This window comes from Centruroides vittatus, unplaced genomic scaffold (genome assembly GCF_030686945.1).
Source record: "Centruroides vittatus isolate TY-2023 unplaced genomic scaffold, ASM3068694v2 contig_955, whole genome shotgun sequence".
Taxonomy (NCBI): domain Eukaryota; kingdom Metazoa; phylum Arthropoda; class Arachnida; order Scorpiones; family Buthidae; genus Centruroides; species Centruroides vittatus.
The window spans coordinates 2,071,154-2,094,518 of NW_027122634.1; the positions used below are offsets into that span (position 1 = coordinate 2,071,154).

Here is a 23,365-nt window from a genome sequence, read left to right on the forward strand (position 1 = left end):
GGATGACTGTTTAAAATGGAAAAAAACATTTGTTTCTGTTCATTTCTTTTATTTTTGCTGGTTTATTAGTATTTATGTCTAATTGAGATTATTTATATTAATTTATACCAGTAGTTTCAACATGTACTTTTGCCACTCTATTATGCCTGAACCATTGCACCTTTCTCAAATTTATTTTTAGTGGCATCATCTACAGAGTAAGAGCTTTAATTTGATACCTGAACTATATCTACAACCCCAGCTGTGTATTCAAACTAAATCTTACAGACTTAAATACTCTTTCTATTAATATATAGATTTGTTCCATTCTGCAAGGAGAGAGCATTTCAATGACTATGCTTTTATGGGGTTTTGCACATGCTTTGGCCTCCAAAATGGATTGTACTCTACAATCCATTGGGTTGCAGTTTGAAGAATATGGAGGCCAATCTTCATGCTGCAGAATCTGGAAAAAACCAACACTGATGATGTTCATTACAGATGAATGAAAATGTTTGTATAAGTAAATATTTTTATTTCTAGTTTTTGGTATTTGGGGTGTGTAGATTCTGAAAAATTTTCTTTATACCACCATTGAGTTTTCTTTGTCCTGAGTGGGAACAAAGCCTGTTGGAATATCCAATGTTGGTTGCTGAAGTGTGCTGAGTCCATAGAAGAACAGTAGTTTCTAAAATATCGTGCTGATACATGTCTTGAATGACTCTTCCTTTCACAAAAATGAGAGATTTTTTCCCTAAGCACAAACTTCTCCCCACACTATGACAGATTGTAGGTTCTAGCAATGGGTGATAATGGCATATGTTCCAGAGGCTTCAGATGACCAATACAGTCAACTCACATTGATACAAATCACTAGGGGGACAGTAGTTAGTTTGCTTTATCAAAAGTGTGTATTAACAAACTTCAGGGTCAAGGCCAAGGTCATATATTTAGTGATGTAAATGCTTAACAGATGATTGAAATCTCTAAAATATACAGTATTTTGGATTAATTTACTAAATAAAGTTAAATAAAATTAAATTTATTAACAAAAATAAATTTTAATGATTTTTTCAAATCAAGTAAAATGAAGAGAAGATAGTATGTGCCATTTAAGTGTGTAGTAGTAGTAGTAGTTAAACAAAACAAGCTAAAAAATTCATAATTTTTTTCTGTTGAAGATCATTTTAAATAATATAAAATATTTTTGGTGACAAAAGAGAAAAAAGAAGCCAAATCTGGCATCACTGTATGCACTCCCCAATATGCAAACTAGCACTTGTTTGCACAAGACTGCATGCATTTAAAGGGGTGATCATCCTTAAACTTTAACCTCTATTTTCTGAATATAGTAGAATGATCCATTAAGATCAGATATTTGAATTGCTTTATGATCGAATATGGAACCCATCTTTGTAAATAGAACATTTATTACAGTACTAATTTTTATTGTTTATGTCAAAAACTAAAAAGCAGCCATAACTTCAAACAGGGTTATTTCTTGAAGATTATGGAGTTAATTTACAGTTCAGGTAAAATTTTTGTTCACTTTATCGCATTAAAATCAACATTGACAAAATTTGCTTTAAGGTGAGGATTCACTTTATTGGTGTTCACTTTAAGGAAAGTCAACTATATCATTTTGGCAGTTGTAAGCTTTCTCCACTGTAAACACTTTCATTTGTGAAAAGAATACTTTTTCATTTTTGACTTGTGGCTCAGCATAGCAATGAATGGCTTTTCTTCAGGCATACATGTTTGCTTTAGTTAGCAGTTGATTATTAACTAAATTTTTGGGCTGCAATTTTAAAAAATTGTAGACCTATAAATTCCCACTGTCGTCCGTCCATCCTTCCTTAATCGCAAGAATGGAGTTAGGTAGATGAAATCTGAGACCAGATATGGAAACCTTAGGGACAGGAGGCCCTGATTAACTATATGCAAACTTCTGATGCAAATCAGAAGTCATGTCATTTCAATTCAAAACTTTTCCTCTGAAAGCAGTTAATAGATGACCAGCATGATCTATTGTTAAAGGAAAAGTATGATGTATAGGGGCAAGACACTACAGTACTAATTTCAGGAAGAGCATATATTTTAAATTAAATAAATTAAAAATATGATTAAAAATTGCAGCCTGGCATTGTGACCATGTCACAATAAATAATTGCTCATTGTATTTTAATATCATACAGGCTCTTTTATTCTCCTTTTAATAATATTCTCTTCTTTACACAATATTTTAATGTTTTTCTTATCTATATTACACTTTTATTTTTATTTTGTGTGTATGAATGAATCACAGAGAATCTTTATGTTTTAAACTAATAATGGCTTCATGTTCCTTAATATGCAATTTCAGTTTTCATCCAGTTTCACCAACATGATATTTCTTTAATCTTTTATACATGTACAACAGATTCTATATATAACTCCTGCTGTTTCTAATTTTTCTACATTATTTTTTTTTATATCACTTACAACTATAAGGGTTATTTTTTTTCAACCTCTACTGACCCAGAATAAAAAAAATAAGAACAATAAACAAAACTACTTTATTTGTAGAAGGTAGTTACAGTCTTCATCTATTTTTCCACATAATTGCCTTACTGTGGCATCATACTGTGACACCAGCTTTTGTACACCTATGTCGAAGAATGCTGCTGCCGGGCCATTCAGCCAATCTTTAACATTGTCAGTCGGCAGTATATAGCGTGGGCTTGAAGTTTGAGGAAACTCCTCACTGAGCTCAGAAATCTTAAACTGATGCCTTTCTTGCACCAATTTATCCACTTTGTCCACCAAATTGTCGGTCATCACACACTTCCTCCCTTGACCACCCTCATCATGAATGTTGTCATGTCCTTGTTTGAATTTCCTGCACTATTCATGCACATATTCATAGCTCATAAAGTTCTTACCATACACATTACACATCCTTCGATAAATTTCACCTCCATTCAGCCCTTTGGCCTGTAGAAATCTAATTACTGCTCATACTTTACAGTTGGCGGGAGACTGGATTGGTGGCATCATGTTTACATGTTTACTGCAGAGTAACAAATCTCTAAAATAGCTTGGCACCAATGCTAAGTGATGAGAGAATATACTATTCATTAGGTGTACACCCTGTCCTTGTATCACATGCTTCCAATTTTTTTCACGTGTTAAGTGGAGGTTGAAAAATACATAACCCTCATAAATTAATCTTTAAATTTTGGTACTATACATATTCCATATAATTAAAAAATTTTTTGTACAATAAATCTACATATCAGAATGAAACATATTTATAAGCTAATTTGCTTATTATAACATGATCTCATTTTTTATATTCTATTATTCATTTTTTTAACAATTGTAACACGTTATCATTTAAAAATTTTTTCACATTTTCTTCTTCATTTTTTTTAATCTAGTTTCTTGTGGTTCTATACAGTATTTCAGAAATTTCTGTAACAAAGTTATTTCTTTTAAATATTCATTGGATAGTAAGAAGAATACAGAATAGTTTTTTAGTATTACAACTTGTTTCATATTTTCTAAAATTTAACAAATTACTAGTATGCTCTATTGTAATATTGAAATAATTTATACTATTATTTTTTTCTTTAAAATCAAAGACATTATTTTTATTCATGATATTAAATAGGTTAATATTGTTTTTGGACTTATAACAACCTATCATTTATTAGAATTATATCATCCATATACAGACTTAACATTATGGAAATTAAAAAAATATTTTTATCATCTATATCTCTTATACTTATCTCAGCAAATATAGGTTCTATTATTGTTCCAATAACAATTCCATCTTTTTGTCTATAATAGTCCTTTCCTACAACAAAATAGTTATTTTTTGAACTAAATTTTATCAAATCAATGATCCATTCTTGTATGTTATATTTTTTAAAATTATACAAAACTTGATTCCATTTTATAAAGAATACATTGATTCTGCACCCAGGCTTAGAAGTTGATATGTAGATGCAGTGGCATGCAGTGACATTTGTTGATAAGGAAGCTGTAATTCCATAAAAATTATAAACAAATACTGGAAATGACAAAACTAAACAACTTATTTATTTTAATTCTAAAATAGATACATTGACATGAAACAAAGATATAAAAACTTGTTTTTATTATTTTTTTATAAACTAACTCTATTCTGCAATTTTTTCCACGGTCTTCAATTACTTTATCATAAAAAGCACTTGTTGTTGATTCCATCAAAGTATTTAAAAGCTCTTTCTATTGAAAGCAATGCTGGTGATGACAATCTTTCCTCTGACTGAGTGTTCCTTGCATATGTATGATTTCACTTCATGGTTGACAAACTGCACTCCTAGATGGTACCATAAAAATTATGATATTAAATCATATAATTCTTTTAGTACATCTTTGTTCAAATTGTCATAAATTATATTTTTTGTCTAAGAGTGACTTGCCAATATAGTTTGTACATGAATATAAATATTGCAATTCACTATGTAATTTAAATAAATCAAATAATTCTCCATAAAATTTACATAAAGAATTAAAACTCGTTTTGGAAAACAGTTTTCCAAAACATTTAAAATTATTAACATCTAAAAGTGATAAAGATTTTTAAGATTTTATGTTTGAAAATCTGTCAATATAATTTTTATCAATATATCCATTATTTCATAAAACAGATGTTTATATAACTCCTTTTTAGACCCAAATCAGAATATCTCATTCACTTTTTTTGTTGAATTTCTGAAAAATTTTCATCTTTTTCCAAAGCGTCCCAAATCAAGTCAAAATCATTTCTTTTCTGTCATAAAAAGCCAATAAACTGATTTATTCTAGTAATACAATATGCCATATTAAAATTCTTTTTTTTTTTTTTATTTTATCAAATAGGAAATCTGACTGCAAATATTTGATAAAAAACTAGTAATAAAAAGTGGAAATCAAAATCTATTAGATAATGGTATAATCCTCTTGCAGCAATTGTAGTATCAGAATCCCATTGTTCTAGACTTTCAACCATATTCAACAACAAAAGTTTTAATTCTTGTTTATACTCCGTAATGCAATCACAATCCTGCTTTTGTAATTCCATCTAATAAGTGTGGCTGAAGGAAAATGTTTTTTGACTTCTAAGTCTGAGGCATGAGATCGTTTAGATTTAGAAAACAAAAATGAAGAAAATCCTGTCATAGTTTGAAAAATTATTTTACATTCTTTTATATATCCAACAGATTCAGAGAAAACTAGGTTTGACCTGTGAGCATAACAGTGTGTGAAAATAGCATGTTTTGATATTTCTTTAATTTTGCTTGGACACCATTATGTTAGCCTGCCATTACAGCAGCACTGTCGTATGTTTGTGCCACTAATTCATTAGTGCTTTGAAATTCGTCTAAGTAACTCAATGTGAGTAAATAACAAATTTGTCTCTCTATTCTCACTCACATCAGTAAAGCCCACAAATTTTTCTTCAACATTACCATTTTCTTTCATGTAATGGAATACAGTCAACATCTGAGCTCTGTGGCTGATGTCAGTTGTTTCATCTACAATTATAGTAACAAATTTTGCATTTTCAATTTTCTTTTTAATTTCTCGCAATAAAACATTTCCTAATGATTTAATGAGATCAATTTGAATTCTGTTCAATAAGTCAGTAAAAACCGTAGACTTCTCTAAATGTATTTTTAATTGATTATCTGACATACTTTATATATAAACAAGTTCAATATAATTGCCTCTGTTATTAGATTCAATAGATTCCCCATGCCCTCTAAATGCAAATCCTTACTTTGATAAAAAAAACATATAACATTTATTAATTTAGATATAATATATCTATTAGCCATAACTATCTTCTTATAATTTTCAACATTTACTTTATATTATTTACTAATGTTAAATTTTATTCTGTTTTGATTTCCAAACTGCTTCAATTTTACAAAAGAATCGATGTGACATTTACTATTTTTCGTGTCTTTTGCCAACTTTACTTAAATTATTTAAATCATCAAAGCCATTCAAATTCCACATACTAATTTCATTTGAAAATAGTAGGCAAAGCCAACAAAACAATTTTTGCATTTTTACGCATCCACAATGCCATTCTGTCTTCATAAATTTTATCGTGAAAATATCAAACAAATTTTTTGTTGAAGTATTTATATTTAATTTAGGTATTGGTCTTTCACTTTTAATAATGGTTTCTTTTTCATTATATGGTCATGAGTAAAACTTTTTTAAAATAAATTTTCAATATCACAACTACATTCTGAATCACTAGCCATGAAATTAAAAATAAAATTATAAAAACTTACTTGGTGAAATAAAATGTGTAGTGGATATACATAACTGGTACAAAACGTTCTTCAATTGTATGAATATACTTTTAAAGAAAATTCTAATTAAATATTTTTATGCACGTTTCTTTACAAAGCTGTAACATAAAATCTTTACTTTTCAAATCTTAAAACAAACATATCTAACAAAGCCCCTTAGTCAAATAGCTCCCTACGAGTGGTTAATGAATAGAATCATTGGAAGCCTTATACGATATTTTGGCGTGTAGCATCCACAAGCTAAACTGCATGAGATTGGTGCTCTTTAAAGCACATGCACGAATGTGTGCAATCTGGCTGCTTTACGATTCAAATATTTTTGCCACAGAAGCTATCCCATATTCGATAATACAGCGTTTCCATTGGGAATATGCATATACGAATTTATATTCAAATATACAATAGCAATCTTATCATTGTTTTTCACACATAGTATAGAAATCTGTAATAAGATACATAATGTGATTATAATAAAATATTAATTTTAAGTAATTCAAAGTACGTTAAAATATGAAAATAATTGCACTATATGTATTTATATTTTAGAAAATACAAGGGAACGGCACTTCCACGGCTTCCATGGATTGCACGGCACTGTGTGGATTTCATTTCTATTTTACTAATTTTAGATATTAAATTATCTGTATTTTGTATACTATACTCAGAATATGGTATTTTGCTTAACTGTCTTTTAATGAATGATTCTAAATTAAAGAAAATAGAATATCTAAAATCAACCAAGGTCTGCATTTATTGCACATTTCATGTGTTTTTAATCTGATATTTAACTTACATATTAATAGATTATTAAAATTTAAGATCTGACTTTTATCTATTCTAGTTACATACATATTTTTATATAATTTATTTATTAATAATGTAAGCATACTTTTTAATTCTTCTAACAGATCTTGTTTTAAGTTTAGAGATAGTTAATAATGGTAATTACATAATTTCTTTTCTTTCACCCATTTTCTAGTTATGATTACTAATTGTTGTGCTTTATCTGCCTTAATAATTTCAAACTTGATCTTTTTAAAAAAAATATTTTACGTAATTGTATTTTCTATATAAATTTTTGCTATATTTTTCTTTAGTCATTGTATTACCCTATTTATTTATTATTGCAAATCTCTTTAGATCTGTACTAATCTCATCCTTATTTTTCTTCTTCTTTGATTAAGTTCTATTGTTTCTATTAAAAAGGTTGCTAGATCTAGATTCTACTCACTCTATCATCTATCAAAGTCATAGACAAAATATATATCTTGTCAGTCACAAGATTGACAAGTTAGGTCATTGAGTGAACATATTTATGTACATGGGATGTTCTTGATCATGGAGTCAGAACTGATCAAATTGTATAAGCTATTTATTGAGAACAGACTAATGGCTTGCAATACACATTAATAAGGTCTTTCTAGGAGAAAGAAAAATTTTCTCTGACGAAAAAAAGACACGAGTTCTTAAGTCCAGTCTCCTTAGTTTCCAAAAGAGAATTCTTTGTGCTGAATCCCTCATTGATTGATGGCCTCAGGGCTAGGATCTTCTCTTAAGACTTCACACCAGACAGTAGAAAAATTTTAAGTTGATTCAGCTCGAAGAATCATCAATAGCAGGGATTCTTCCACATTAATCGATGATCAACCGGCCAAGGTAATCACATAGTAGTCAGAGTGTATATTTTGACAAGAAGTCAATCTATAAAATTTTCATATAACTGTTGGGAGGAGTGCACCAATACACAATGAACCTTTGAATGGAATGGGGCTTTGTAAAAACAAGGGTTTCTCTCACGGAACCCAGGAAATATCCTGGGAAATTCTTCTCATCCAAGGAAATTCCACAAATTTCTTAAAAGTTCACTTTTTTTTTCTTATTTTGTGTTAAGGTTGAGGAAATTTTGAATAATAGAAAGTATAATTAGCTCATAAACTGTCAGAATATTATTGTATTTATTAATTTTAAGCTGATTTTTAAGAAATACTAAACAATCTGCTACATTATGGGCTATAATAAGGTTAATTAATTATAGCTCAATAATATAGCAGATTGTTCATGAGAAATATATATTAGAAAAAGCCAAACTATTCATCATAATCTTCTCAGTGACTAAGTGTATAAAAATAGGCTTACCAGATGTTCTGTTTTGACCAGGATTGTCCCAGCGTCCCGCCCAGTTTGTCATTTTGTCCCAGTTATTTGGTAAAATTTTAAAAGTGCCAAATATACAAGAAGTAAAAATAGGGCAGCCTTGAGTAAAATGGCAAGTTGGCAATTACCCCTCTGTTACACTCACTGTTACCAATCTAAATATTTTAAAAAGTACTTAGATCTAGATACAATGTTGTCTAGATGCTTTCCCAAAATTTATAACATATGGCCTAATGAATTTAGATGCTTTATTTTTTCACAGAATTTATAATAGCACATAGTCTATGAGATCCAGATATTTTTATTTCTATTTCATTTTTTAGATATTCTGTTTCAATTAGGATTGGGAATACTGAAACTTACACTGGCCACGTCATTGCTGCGAATGTCATATCTTAGTCGAGTTCAAATTGCTGGTCACATTTGCGATTATTTCGTGCTGTGCATTAAATTCATTTAATCTCTAAAATGCCAAAACGAAACCATGTTTTTACTGATGATTGAAAAAAAAGGCCGTGATCATATTGATCAAGTGAAATATGAACTGTGCTTTTCAGAATTTTCAGTAACTCATGGTAGGAATTCAAACATTAAAAATCACTTAAAATGTGCAAAACATAAGGCAAGCAATAGGAACTTCCTCAAATGTATTCTCATCTTTTAAATGTACCGATTTAAGTGACAAAGAATTTTTAAAAAAGTTTACACTAGTGATAAATATTAATAACTTAATAATTAATATATGTTTAGTTCAGTTATTAAAAATTGCTTTTAACTTGTTTTTGTTAACTACTACTTTATTTAGCCTTTTCAATCATAGGTACAGTACATACTTATCCCAGTAGGCTTAATTTTCTGTTGCAAGTATTTTCTCAAAATTGTCCCGGTTTGAGAAAAAAACATTATGGTAAGCCTATGTATAAATATATTTATAATATTTATTTATCTGTATAATTACTAATTCAAAACATTTTTCATTTTTTTAAATATCCCAATAGAGAACTTAAGTGTTTTCAGCAAGTTTATAATTAAATATATATTTGGAATAATTGTGCTACACACACATTATATTTCAGTAATATTTTTAAAAATTCAAATCATATAATAATATAAAAATTTTAATTCTATAAATAAATATTACAAAAAATCTATAGATGATTTAGAAATTACGAAATATCAATGAAATACAAACATTTTATTAATGTAAGTTCATACAACAAACATATTCAGCAATAATTTAAAACCATTTAGAAACCCTTTAGTTATATATACATATAACATTTTGTAATTTAATTACTGTTAAATTACTATTACTGTCTATGAGTTTCTAATCAAATTCATTCTTAATCACAACTGAAATTATGCCATATAAAACACATTTAATTTTTATTGTCTTCTAAATAATTTATAAATTATTATAAACAAATTTTTATTTTCAATTAATAACTAAGTATTATTAGTTATTAGATACACTTGACATTCAATCTTTAAACATTGAATTTTTTTAGTGCCAAAGTTCTTTCCATTATATCATTAAATAACTAATCTGAAAAAAATTAAATATATCTTTAAACAGTTGAATATAATACTCACTAAATAAAAATCATAATTTCTATAATTTATATTTATTAAAATCAAAATATCTTTAAAACTATAAGTATCAGGAAAAATCTATATTATACATATATATAAATGTATCAAATTCATTTTTAATACTTAAGAAAATATGGATTACTAGAATTTCCATAAATTACATTGTATTAAGGATCTGCTTATGATTATAATCTGTTAAAAGATATATAATAATGCTCCAAACTAATCAATCATTTCTAAATAAAAATTATTATTGATCACCAAATTTTACTTTTACTGCTTCAAAAACTGCACTTCTGATAATGTCACAGGTCATTAAAAATGACAAAAAAACATTAAAGTATAATTAAAATTATACTGCATTTAAAGGTATCAGTGTGACATTATCACACCTTTCTTTTATATAATAAATCATACTGAGCAGAGTAACCAGTGGAATTAAAAACACACAAACTCATTGTTCAAGCAAGTTACAAATTTCATAGTCATTTCATTCAACTGTAGCAATCACAAATTCAAAACTCAGTAACTACATTTTGATAGAATAAAACATCTATTGTAATACAGTACATAGTTGCAATTAATGTTGCTTTTATCTCATTGGCTATCAGTTTGGTTTGTGTCTTATTGGTTGAAGAAAATCAGAAATTAGAAACTATTGACAAACTATTTCTGTTAAGGTATGTAAAAAATGTTTTATTTATACCTAATACAGGTATCTACTGTATTTGCTTTGGCATTAATAGAATACCATATCTCCAATCACATCTATTATTGTTTACTGTGTAGGAACCTCTAAATCTCAAAACTTGTCTATCTCAAATTTTTCTCATTCCATGAGATTCTAGACCAGACCTGGCCAACCCAAATTGTTTCGCAGGCCACTTTGATCATGCATAACATTACAGTGAGCCCCAATTAAGGCAAACATGCTTTTGAAAAAGTAAAACAAATACAAAATGAATAAGATTTTATTGTTATACCAAGAGTTCATACTCGCACTTGCGCATTATAATAATGACATGCAAATTTTCATTTATTTAATTGTTTTGGTATACACATAATGGGAAACAAAACTTTTAATATATATATAATATCACTTAACGGACACACAATTTAACGTGACAGGCCGCAGGTTGGCCAGGCCTGTTCTAGACATCAGGTTCAATTGTATTTGAAATAAATAAATGCAGCTCTTAAATTAAAATTCTATTCCTGTTACTTTTTATCAATAGAAACTCTACAAATCTATATTTTTGTAACAAAAATTTTATTCACAATTTATTTATATATTTTGTTATATGATTTTAGTTTATTCTGAAGAAAATCATCAATAGCTAAATCAGTTTTACCTGTTAAACAATATCAATAAAAATATTTCAAAAATAGTCTGCTCATAATGTCAATCAAGTATAAATAACAAATATTTGCTATAGCTAATGTTTTCTAGATAAGGAAAACTTACTCAACTAAATCAATTTAAAAATCTTTTTTTTGTTTTTCCAAATTTAGCAATGTAATTTAGTATTTTGTTTCTAATAATTTTCAATAAATCTGATAATGTAAACAAGTTATATATATAATGGCTTAAATACAGTGGTATAGAAAATTTTTATTTCCAAAGAAATAACCACTATATAAAAAAATTAAGTCATCACAAAAAACAAAAAAAAAAATATATGAAAGTTCAACGTAATCACAGTTTGACATTCTACAAAGATCAAAACATTAATCTTCTCATACCAAAAAATTCTGTTATGTGTAATAATCAATTTGGTAATTGCTACCTAATTCAATCTTTTAGATTTTATGAAACAACAGTGTCAAGAAATGATAGGAAAAGTTAGATTTGAAACTACAGTTACATGAAATATGGATCAGCTGAGAAGGTTGCAGTGTGCTCAGCAATGCTGTCCTTTAATTTTAGATGTATGATGATGATCTATTATAATGAAAAATCTAATATTAAGTTGAATTTCCTTAACTGTTTGTTTTCAAACAATTGATGTTTTACCTTTAGATAACAAACAGGAAGTTAAATGTCAATAACAGCAGAAACTCAGTATTTTAGACTAAATGAGAGAAAGCCTAGTCCAAATTAGTGAAAGTCTGAATTAGTGATGTTTTTACTTAAATGTGTATTGTATAATTTATTTAAAGTCAAATTTTATTATACACTTTAAATGCAAAAATAAAGTGGTTTAATAAACATTTACAATGCAAACATAGTAGTAGCATTGTTCTTATTGCCAACATCTACTAATGTGGGCTTTAAAGAAAAGAAAAAAAAAGTTAATTTTTGTTTGCAATTTCTTTTCTAACTATTCCTTGATCACATCTGGACAGAAGAATAAAGCAATAGTTGCAATAGTTGTTAAAGTCCAGATTAGAATTGATAAATTCATTATTTTAAAAAAATACACTATTTACAATAAATTCCACATATAGTGTATGTTCATTCAATAAAAAATTCAGATACCTTTAAAAGTAACTCAATTTTCATAAATTTTTCTTTCATTTCTTTACTTTCCCTTTTTTTTTTTTACACTTCTAGAAATGAATTTACATAATTGCTTAGTTCATTTGAAGCAAACTATTTTTGAAAAAGTTATTGAAATATTATTATTATTGGCATTAGAAATTCTTATAAATTTCAACACTAAATGAAATAAAGTTTTTTTTTATTAAACATCTAAAAAAATTTCAAATTACTCAATTCAACCCTAGCTATAAACTTTCATATTAAAAACAGTTTATTTCCTTATTCTTTTCTTTATAAAATAATGAAGTTTATTCAATCTTGCTAAAGTTGAACTAAAAGATTTGTTAACATTTTCAAATTTAATCTTTTTAGACTTAAATAGTTTTTATTTATGTAATATTTACAATGAAATTATTTTTTGAAAGAAATTATCAATGAATAAATTATACAAGCATTTTAAAATTTAAAAATAGACTATGATAGTTTTGTTAAGATCTGAATCAGGAGTTTGAAATTGCTGAAAGGTCAAACTTGTCAAATCAATATGATATAATAAAATTACTAAATAGGTATTATTCTGAATTTCAGTAAATTAATCAAACTTTCTAAAATGCAGCTAAACTGCCAGTATTGCACTTATCATTACGAGTAATTAAGTACTATTAAATTATTTTATAAAATGTTGACTTTTTAAAATTACAATTAAGTGTCATTTATCATTTATTTATATTAAGAAAAAGAAGGTAAAAGAAGAAAAACACTAATTAATAAAGTTCTCAATAATTTATAATCAAAATATTATACATATATACAAAATACTGAAGTCACTGAAGGTAACTATAATTGGATATAACACTCAATCAACTTTACGATATTCTTTTTATGTACATGAATGACATAATAGTTGATTTGGAAAACCTATAAATAATTAAAAACAATTATTTTACAAAAATAATAGTAACATATTTAAAAACTTTAGAAATTCATTACTGGTGAAATTCAATACCAAGTTGACTGCTTTTAATTATGTAAATTAACAACGACAGGAAATTATGAAATAGGATAAGTATAACAAATCAATCCCAAATTTAATACTGTGCAAATAAGAGAAGTATGTAATTACAATAAAAAATTTCCCTGTTGCTACATGTATTTTATGTTTCTAAGATGTTTGTTGAAGATATCAAGACAATATTTTGTAGTATATTTGTAATTTTCAATATTCTTTCAATTAATTAAAACTTTTCTATATATTTATAGTAAATAATTTTTTTTACAATATTATTTTTAATTTAAATTCTTCTACATATTGTATAATTCAAAAGAATTTTTTTTATAAAAAGTCCAACATTTATTTAATCAGTTATTTAATGAACTAAAAATGGGAAAATTTCAAAAAAATTTTCATAAAAACCTTTCACTTGCACTTTTTGTTTTATTTTTAGAATTTACAGAATTGTGATTCATAGGAATAATATAATTACACTATAGATTTATAGATTTAAATAAATTCAATTAATTTAAAAAAAAAAAAATTACGACCAATTTCAAATTAAAACTACTACCTGTATTGATGAATGGAAAGTATAGTCTGCCAATGAGAAAAAAAGAAAATTATAATAAAACACAAGGAAAATAAAAATCAGATTACTAGAGCAAATATTAAAATAAAGAATTATGCAAAAATATAATTTTTTTATAAGTTTTGGTAATATCTAAACACACTATTTTTTATATTTAATTATACATGTATATAAAATTACTTTAATTAATATTATATATAATCAGAGTATTTGTTGTGTCTTACTCAACACACCTTTTCAAACTTTTTTTTTTTTAAAAAAAAGCTTCATACTTTAAAAATCTAATTTATGCCACTTTGTTCAAATCTTTTAAAAGAAACTTGGTTTACAATATATTTCAATGATGAAAAAATCAGAAATCTGAAACACAATTGAACTTTACATAGCAATTGATTATACACATTATAAATGAAGTCTTAAGTAAATGTTTAAGTAATACAAAATAAAAAAAATTATGTCACATTTTAAAATTATACATAAATTTTTATTTTAACAATTATAATCAAAATCTCTTCATAATAAGATATAACAGATAAAAAAAAAACAGAAAAAAAAAAACATAAATCACAGCACATTTTAGTAAAAAGATTTTTACAGGTTATAAACTAAAGAAATAGATAATAATATAATCCATACAAATATAGAAGTATGGCATTTTATACATTGAGATATAGATATAAAATATATAAAATGAAATGATACCTTCATAATAGGATTTTTTGATAAAAATATTTTTTAAGCATAAAATTTTGAGATTTATAAAAATACCTTTCTAGAATTCTATTTATATAAAAATTATTTTTAAATTTTAAATTTTGACATATAAATTTTATTGTTAGAGTTAAAAAAACTTAAATATTTAAATTACTTTTTATAATCTTTTCAAATAAAAATTATTCAGTTATTTTAAAAGTTAAGTGATTAAAAAAGTATTTATTAAAATATATATTTAAACTTTGAACAAGAAAAACCCAATAAAATTAAATACTAATTTTAAATTTATTGATTAAATGAAAATTAATTCAGTAATGATGATTATAATGGGTTTAATTTACCTTAATTATTTTAATCTTGATAATCATTAATTCTTAAAATAATATGTATTATATTATTTGTACTTATCCAAAATATCTTCTCTTATAATTAAACGAAAATTGAGACACTTGTTAAATAATCTCATAAATTATTAATCAGAATTATTTTCTCATTGTCAAGTTTAGAAAAGAAAAACAAGTTTTTTTTTATTTAAATTATAAAACAATTTAAAAATAAAAAAGATTTCCTAATGCAAAAGTGAAATTTACTGCAGTAAAGCTTGAAAAATAAATCAAAATGCATTTTTCATAACATATAAAAACAAAATTTTTCAAAAAACTTTCTTTTACAATTTAAAATTCAATGCAAAAAATGCTATTTTATTCATGGCAAAATCAATAAATTTTATGATCTTTAATCATGTAAAAAGTATGACATTTTTATTCTTATCTTTACTGAAACGATCATATTTTAAATCAATAACAGTTAGAAATTTTTACTACTTACATTGGCACTTGATAATTTTTTCTTCTGTCATCGATATCCTCGTATTCGTCACAACTTTCCCCGCCCGAAGAGCTTTCGGTAGCATCTGAATCTATACCTGATTCAAGATGTTTCAAATTGAAAAGAAGTGTACCAACTGTCCGATTTATTTCCACGCAGTCACCGGGATCAATTTTTCCATTGCTAACATCGGCAGTATCGTTTGAAATCGGTTCTATCGGTGGCGATGTCTGAAAAAGAATTCCGTGTTTTTCTTTCATATAATGCACTTTTTTCTTCATTTGAGATAATGCAATGGATGATACTTGATTAACAAATTTGTTAGACGAGTACGTAGGTTTTTGCATCATTTTCATTTTCCTGTAACCTTCTTGATATTTATCCAGTTTGGTCCTGCCGTATGAAACAAAAGAACCTATTTCGTTACTCACGTGTAATGCAACGTTTTGCATTTGCAAACAGCGAATCTGCCTCATTAATCTCAGAGTATTATCTTGTAATTTTTCTAATTTTTTAGTGGCATTATCCCACTTTATCTTTTCTTCTAATGCGCTTGGTTGTTCGGCCTTGACGTTTCTCTTTAAGTCCGCGTCTTCGATGGATTCTCCATTTATTTTCGGAGAGAAGTCGGTTGCTTTCTTATCGCCGTCGGGACAATGCGCGTTTTTAGAATGATACACAGGCACGTTGGCGTGCGCCAGCTTTTGCATCACCAGTTTCGAGAGCTCGCAGACGTCCGAAGTGCTCTTTCCTTGACTCTGTTTTCTCGAAAACTTGTATTCACTCTCCAGGTTCTCGCTGTTGTAATTGGAACCGTCGTTACACCCGTTCAACACAGAATCACCATTAAGCCGCAGGATCTCCTTGGCACTTATAAAGCTGTTTAATTCGGTATCGGACTTACCTATGCACATATCGGAAAGATGATATTTAGGATTTATCTCGAAAGGAATGTTGCACGTGTAGCGATCACCATTATTTTGAGTGAGAGCCGGGTTAATGATGGAGGTAGAATTGGGTGAATGGGGCAACTTAAAGTTGTCCTCCTGGTTCGTCTCTGTCAATGCTGGTGCCATGATAACAAAACAATCAATAATAGTTTAGAGAGTGGTAGAGGAAATGGACACGGTGCATTATCGTAACTACATAAAAGATCGTCTGCTTGTACGACATGCACTAACTTGTTAGTTGACGAATGGCATTATTTTTTTAACCATCCTTTTTTAAAATGCAAAAGAAGAAATATAACATTGGTGGAGACAAACGACGATTTTATCATCCGAGCAACCCGATCGACGTCATAGCTCGTGCATCCCGCCAAAAACTGAGCAGAAGATCCGACGTCACAAGAAGCGTTCGTCTAGGAGTGGCCACACAAAGAACCAAGCTGACGCATACGAATTTATCATATTCGCTCTTAGCTTAAAAATACAAATAATTTACTCTTATCCATACATAGTTTAATCTTTCGTAAATCCGCTTATTTCGTTAAATATATATCGATTTTACGCGTTAAAAAAACCAGCGAATTCTTACCCAGACGACGATTGCAGCCGACTACATAAACACAATAAAGTATTTTTCACCACATTGATCCGAGGAAGTGACGTCATTACTGCAGTCCTCTAACGCCTATTTGCTGATTGGTCGGAATCAGAGGTGGATGTTCTCTTATTCCTATTTGTGTGAGTTAAAATATCTAGAGGACGAAAATGACTTTTAATAATAAAAACTTCGCTTTAATTTATTTTAATTTTATTTCTTAAATAATTACAACGAATTAGCTTAGTTATTATTTTAAAAGTTTAATATTACAAAACGTGTATTTTTATGCATTAAAAAATAAAACAAAAAACAATACACTGTTATTACACTCCGCAATTAGCAAAATTTTCATGTTTATATAATTTTTTTCAATTTATTTTTATAAATAATATTTTTAACATTTATAAAACTAAATTTTAAACTATTTTTTCTAATTGCATTTAATTTGTTTTTAGTATTTATGACTTTATAAAACTTTATATACTGCACCCTGTTTTACGTAATGCATTATAAAGGACCGCATTATTATTAAAAATTGTTTTTTTAAATTATTAATTTTTTAATTATTTATAAACTTTAATGCATTCTTTGAATCTATATTTAATTTTTTTTTAAACGAACAATATTTTTGTAATTTATATATTTATTATTATAAGTTAGTTGTGTGAGTGGAGTTGGGTATCAGGCGAGTCATTTAAAATAGTCTATCTTATAAAATATGTCATAAATTTGTCACTTTATATTATTTATTTATTTGAGAATGTGAGTATATAACAGACGTGAAATGAATTTTTAATGATAAGATATTACTTTATATAATATTAAGGATTTTTTATCATATTTAACTTTGCATCGACGTTTATGAACTGTACTTAAAGTTTTCAAAGACAATGCTGACAGCTTATAATTCGTTTTAAATTTAATTTGAAATTAAATATAAAAAAATTTAATTTTATAAAAAGAAAACTTTTATTCTATTGAAAAGATTTAAAAAAACCACCAAAAAATTTATTCGAAAATTCATTAAATATTTATAAAAATCTACATTAAATAATAAAAAAAAGTTTATTTTATTAGAGTTTGAATATTAAAGCAAAGTTTTTCGTGGAAATATTGAAGAATCCGTATCTCTAGAAAGGAGGTCACGGGGGCCAAAATATACACCTTTCAATATTTATCGATTAAATCAAAAAATAAACGAGTGAAATATGTTTAACTGTAGCTTAAGATGAATGTTTTTTTTTTAGTTACACAAAAACTACTTTCTGTTACATTTATTTAGAATTAATTTCATTTTTCTGGAAGCAGTTTTCTGAGACACGATGCAATATTTATCTATTGATTGGCTAAAACGTTCTTTAATAATTTACAAGCAAGCTTAGAAGCTATACCAATTTGTGCAGTTAACTAAAATTTTATTTGTGAACAACTAATTTAATATAATTACTAATAATTTATAAAAAAAAAACTAGAAAGTAATCAACAAAAGAGATTTCTAAAATACTTTAAACAGGATTTACTTTCTTTTAAATTGCATTTTTCCTTAAGCTAGAGTTCTTTCGTTTCCAGTAACTAGTCTTAAATGGGAGAGGGCTATTTTGAGGTCAAATTTTACTATTTTATTGTTCGCGAAACTTTAGTATTTACAAGGCTATTTCGTCTAAATATCGTAATATTTATTTTATATTTTGTGCGTGAAAAATTGAAATTGCTATACAACAAATTATTGTATAAAGAGAAGGTGGATATTTTAATAATGACTAGTTTTAGGCGGCTTCTTCTTTGTTTCCATTACTTAAACCGGCTCTGTTTACATATCGTGTAACAAAAATGTTGAGTCAGTTGTCAAAGGTACCGATAACGATCCAGATTACTGGATATAATGACGTATTCACTAGGAAGCGTCATTAGAACATTTGGGATGAGCGTAAATATAAGCTTGGATCGCATTTAAGTTTAATATCGTTTTAATTTTATCTTTTATATGTTAAATTTAGCAGTAAAAATTACTTAAGCGTTTTAACATTACGTTTAAATTTTTTATTTAAAAATTCGTAATCCGTCAACAAAATTTTCTCATATTTTTTTACTATACGAAGTAAATTTTACAGTATGTTACCGAAAGAAGGGAACAAAGCAATACTATATACAATAGAACAAAAGCAGAGGAATCGAAAAATGTAGTCGTATTATATATATAACCCAGAAACACTATTGTTTCTCATAGACATAATTTATTATTGAAACAACTAAAATATTTAATAAAATTAATATAAGATATTTTTAATTTTACATTAATTATTTTTATTTATAAATTTAAAAACAAACATAAGTTTATAGTACTGGTGTAAAAATTTAAATGCTCTAATTAATTCACTTCACTAATTAATAAAAATTACTATAAAATCTAAATAAATATGTTCTGTTTAGAGTAGAGTAAAAATAAAACATTTTAACCTAATAAAATTGTATGAAGAGAGAAAATTTAGATACCATCTAAGCTTTATATGTCTTCCAAAGACTTTAAGACAAAGATATTTATCTTCTTTAAGCATGAATACTCAGTAATAAATTGATAGGATACTCAAGACTTAAGGAGTAACTGAACTATATCTAATAATGTTCCAGATCAATTATATTGACAAAACTATACTAGAGATGTTTTGGATCACCGAATTCTGTAAACAATACTTTTTAAATGTACCTTTACATTGTGAAAAGGATTTTAAAAAGGGGAGGAGAAAAACAATCTTCGACGAGTGATTAATTAACAAGACTGACAGCAATATTTGCATATTTTTAACTTTTAAAAAAACAGGTTATAAAACTTTGAAACTATATAAGATATTTAAAATAAACTTTCTAAATATATTAATATATACGATGTCCTAAACGTCTCTTTCCTCTTTTAAAAAGTTAAAATAATTATCACTGTGATTTAATTTAGCATTTGTGGCACTTATCCCAGACACAACTGAGAAACCAAGGAAACAATATTAAATAGTTTAATACATCGTATTAAAAAATTGAATGCTTTCTTTTAAATAAAATTTCGAAAAATAAAATTTAAATTCTATTAATCTATAAAAAATTAACTTATAAAATATTTCAATATATTTATTTTCAAAATTAAATTATTTTTATTTGAATTTAGTTTAATGTTTTATTAAAAATTATTAAAGTTTTAAAGAAAATACTTTATCCTAATTAATTTACTTTACAGATAATTAAAATTTTAACACACGAGCTATAAAAATAATTGTTAATTTCTTTTATAATCTAAAATTAGTTGAATAATACACTATTAAACATGAAAATTTATAATACAATGTAATTAGTATTCATTATAAACCTGTTATGATGATAATTTTTATTATTTTACTAAAATTTATAACTTTATTTTAATAGACGAAAATAAATTATATTCTTTATCCATGACAAATAAAAATTCTCAATGCATTTTCTAAAAGAGAAAATGTTTTTAAAGCTGTTTCACATAATGGTTAAATTGGCCTGAAAACATATTTTTAAAACGCATTTATATTTAAGTATCATGCAATTATTTTCCATTTTTGAATTTTCAAACAACTCAATTAACTACAGGACTTAAAATAAATAAATAAATAAATAAATAATTTCTCATAAATTATTTTTATTTTCTAAATTTTATTAAAATTAAACATTTAAAATTCTTTAAACGTAAATAATAGAAATTAATTATTAAAAACATTTTATAATTTTAATTAACTATAAAAATCTTTTATATTATATGTATTTAATGCTTTAAATTATCATGATAGTTAATTTAAAAATATTTTATTTTAAAATATAAAAAAGAAACAAATGTATTCTTTATTGCATTAACTAAATTTTTTATTTTAGTTTTGTTCAATAATAAATAAATAAATAAATAACTTGTAATACGTGTAAAAATATATTTTCATCTTATTATATTCTATGCTAATTTCATTTATTTAAACAAGATTTTTTATATATTAATATAATATATATAATACTAACATTTTGCACAATAATATAAAAGTTGTTATATGAGTTATATTAAATTTTTAAAATTACCCAGGTATATTTTATTTTTAATGCATTTAAATTTTATAATTTAAATTTAGTTATAATAAAAAAAAAGTATTTTGGTGCATTTTTATTTGATTTTAATTTATAAATTTTTAAAGTTGATTATATTTGATTTACTGAACTTTTATAAGTATTTTGTATTTATTTATATAAAAAAGTTTAATGATTTGGAATATTGTTTACATAAAATAACAAGAATAAACATTATTTTTTTTTTACAGGAAAAAAAGGCAAATATGTTTTATTCACTAGAGAAATATTAAATTAACTAAATCAGATATTTTTCTCATTAAGTTATCGTTAATTTAATTACGTTTGAGAATGAAAATTTATATAATTAAAATTTATCTATATTTAAACATTTGTAAATTGTAAACAGAAGGGTAAATATTAAGAGGAAATAATTTAAAAATGTATTTATTTATTTTAGAAAATTGATTTTTGTACATTTGTTTTCTACTTTTTTTAAAAAAGAAAATTTGAAGATGAGGAAAAAATGTAATGAAAATATAATCAATATTTAAATTCAAAATCTTTTATTTTTGTTTGATTCTTTATATCCATACGTGATACTAAAATAGTAAAATAAAGAAAATTTATAGAATTAAATATAATTTATTTTATAAAAAATTATTTTTTATTGTCGTTTAAGGCATTAGCAATTGATTTTTAAATTTTTGAGAATTAACGCTTTATTATTTTTTCAGTGTTATTTTATTTATACATACGGTAGATTATTCATTCGTATCTATTTTTATAGGTATTTAGCATAAATTTATAGCTATTTGGAATAAAAATATATTAATGGGATATATTGCATAATTTATCTTCGGGCTCTCTTATAGAGAGTCAGCAGAACTAGTTGGCTCCAGCCTCCTCTTACAGGCCACAAAAACATTTATTACAAATTATTCATTCCATTGCGATTCTTGTGTATTAAGAGAAAACTTTATTTTTTCAACTTTTAATACTTAAAACTTCAATACAATTTCTTAAATGCTGTTTTGATTGTTTTTGAATGCATCGAGGGTCTTAAAAAGTAAACTGTACCTTGTCTCTTTGGACAACTGACAGGCACTGTCTATTTGGTTTAAGAAAGTACATTATGTTATACGATAATATAAGATATTAAATTAAAAAGTGTATATAATTATAAATTAATATTTTAATGATTCAGATAAGCTACATCATTTACTTAAATTTAATTTCTTATTATTCGATTTTCCTATACGTGAAATTATGACGATCTATAGCACAATTTATCGTCTTCTAATATTAGCGTGCTATTACATCATCTTGAAAACATCTGATTTTCAGATTGTGTAAGAAACACATGCTGTTGTATCATCCTGCGCATATTCACAGCTGCATAGTAGCTGTGTGGATATTAATCTGCTAGTACTTCCTATTAGTTTTTAATCAATAGCGATACAGTATACTATTGTTTGGGTTAAACAACAAAACAAAAAGTGATAGGAGAAGAGAAGAATCAGTTATTATAATTATCGTATAAATATATATAGTGTATATATATATATATTTTTTTTAATTGGTGAACATTAAAAGCCATATTTAAATGCCATAACTCATAACTCATCCAACCCTCCTTTAAAAATAGTAATACCGTAATAAATTATTCTGAATATAAAATATTTTATAATAATTCTTTCTTTTTCTGAAACAGCTCAGTTCTTCTAGAAGTATTGTATATAGTTTCATAAATACTTAAACTTTTTATTGACATCTACAGTATATATAGCCTAAGCTTATGTACCTTAAGAATTGATTTAAGATTATTGTATCTTTTATAAAAAAAAATAATAATAATAATAAATTCTGTATTTATAAGTTTTATGTTATTTTCTTAAAAAGATTTAATCAAATTATTATTGATTTTTGAAGAATAATTTAATAATTTTTCTAACAATACTTTATATTACGAATTCCGAAACAATTTTATTTTTTATTTATAATAAAGCACATATACAATTCTCCGTAGTTTTCTATCTTTATAAAGGTTTTTTATTATTAAAAATTAAACGATTGGCAAAGAGAAT

At 25.7% G+C, this 23,365-nt stretch overlaps 1 protein-coding gene across 2 annotated transcripts in view; it reads right to left on the bottom strand.

The window, feature by feature from the left end:
* Positions 1 to 19,844, bottom strand: part of LOC136985159 (KAT8 regulatory NSL complex subunit 1-like) — a 79,557-nt gene extending 59,713 nt beyond the window's left edge. The window contains exons 1-3 of one of the 2 annotated variants that reach the window (XM_067282367.1): positions 19,710 to 19,844; positions 17,208 to 17,370; positions 15,672 to 17,092 (exon numbers count right to left, since the gene is read on the bottom strand). In XM_067282367.1, the coding sequence (XP_067138468.1) occupies positions 15,672 to 16,747 (1,076 nt within the window). In that variant the 5' untranslated portion in view covers positions 16,748 to 17,092; positions 17,208 to 17,370; positions 19,710 to 19,844. Of the gene's footprint in view, positions 1 to 15,671; positions 17,371 to 19,709 lie in introns of both variants that reach the window. The other variant, XM_067282366.1, reaches the window with a different exon arrangement.
* Positions 19,845 to 23,365: the final 3,521 nt, after the last annotated feature.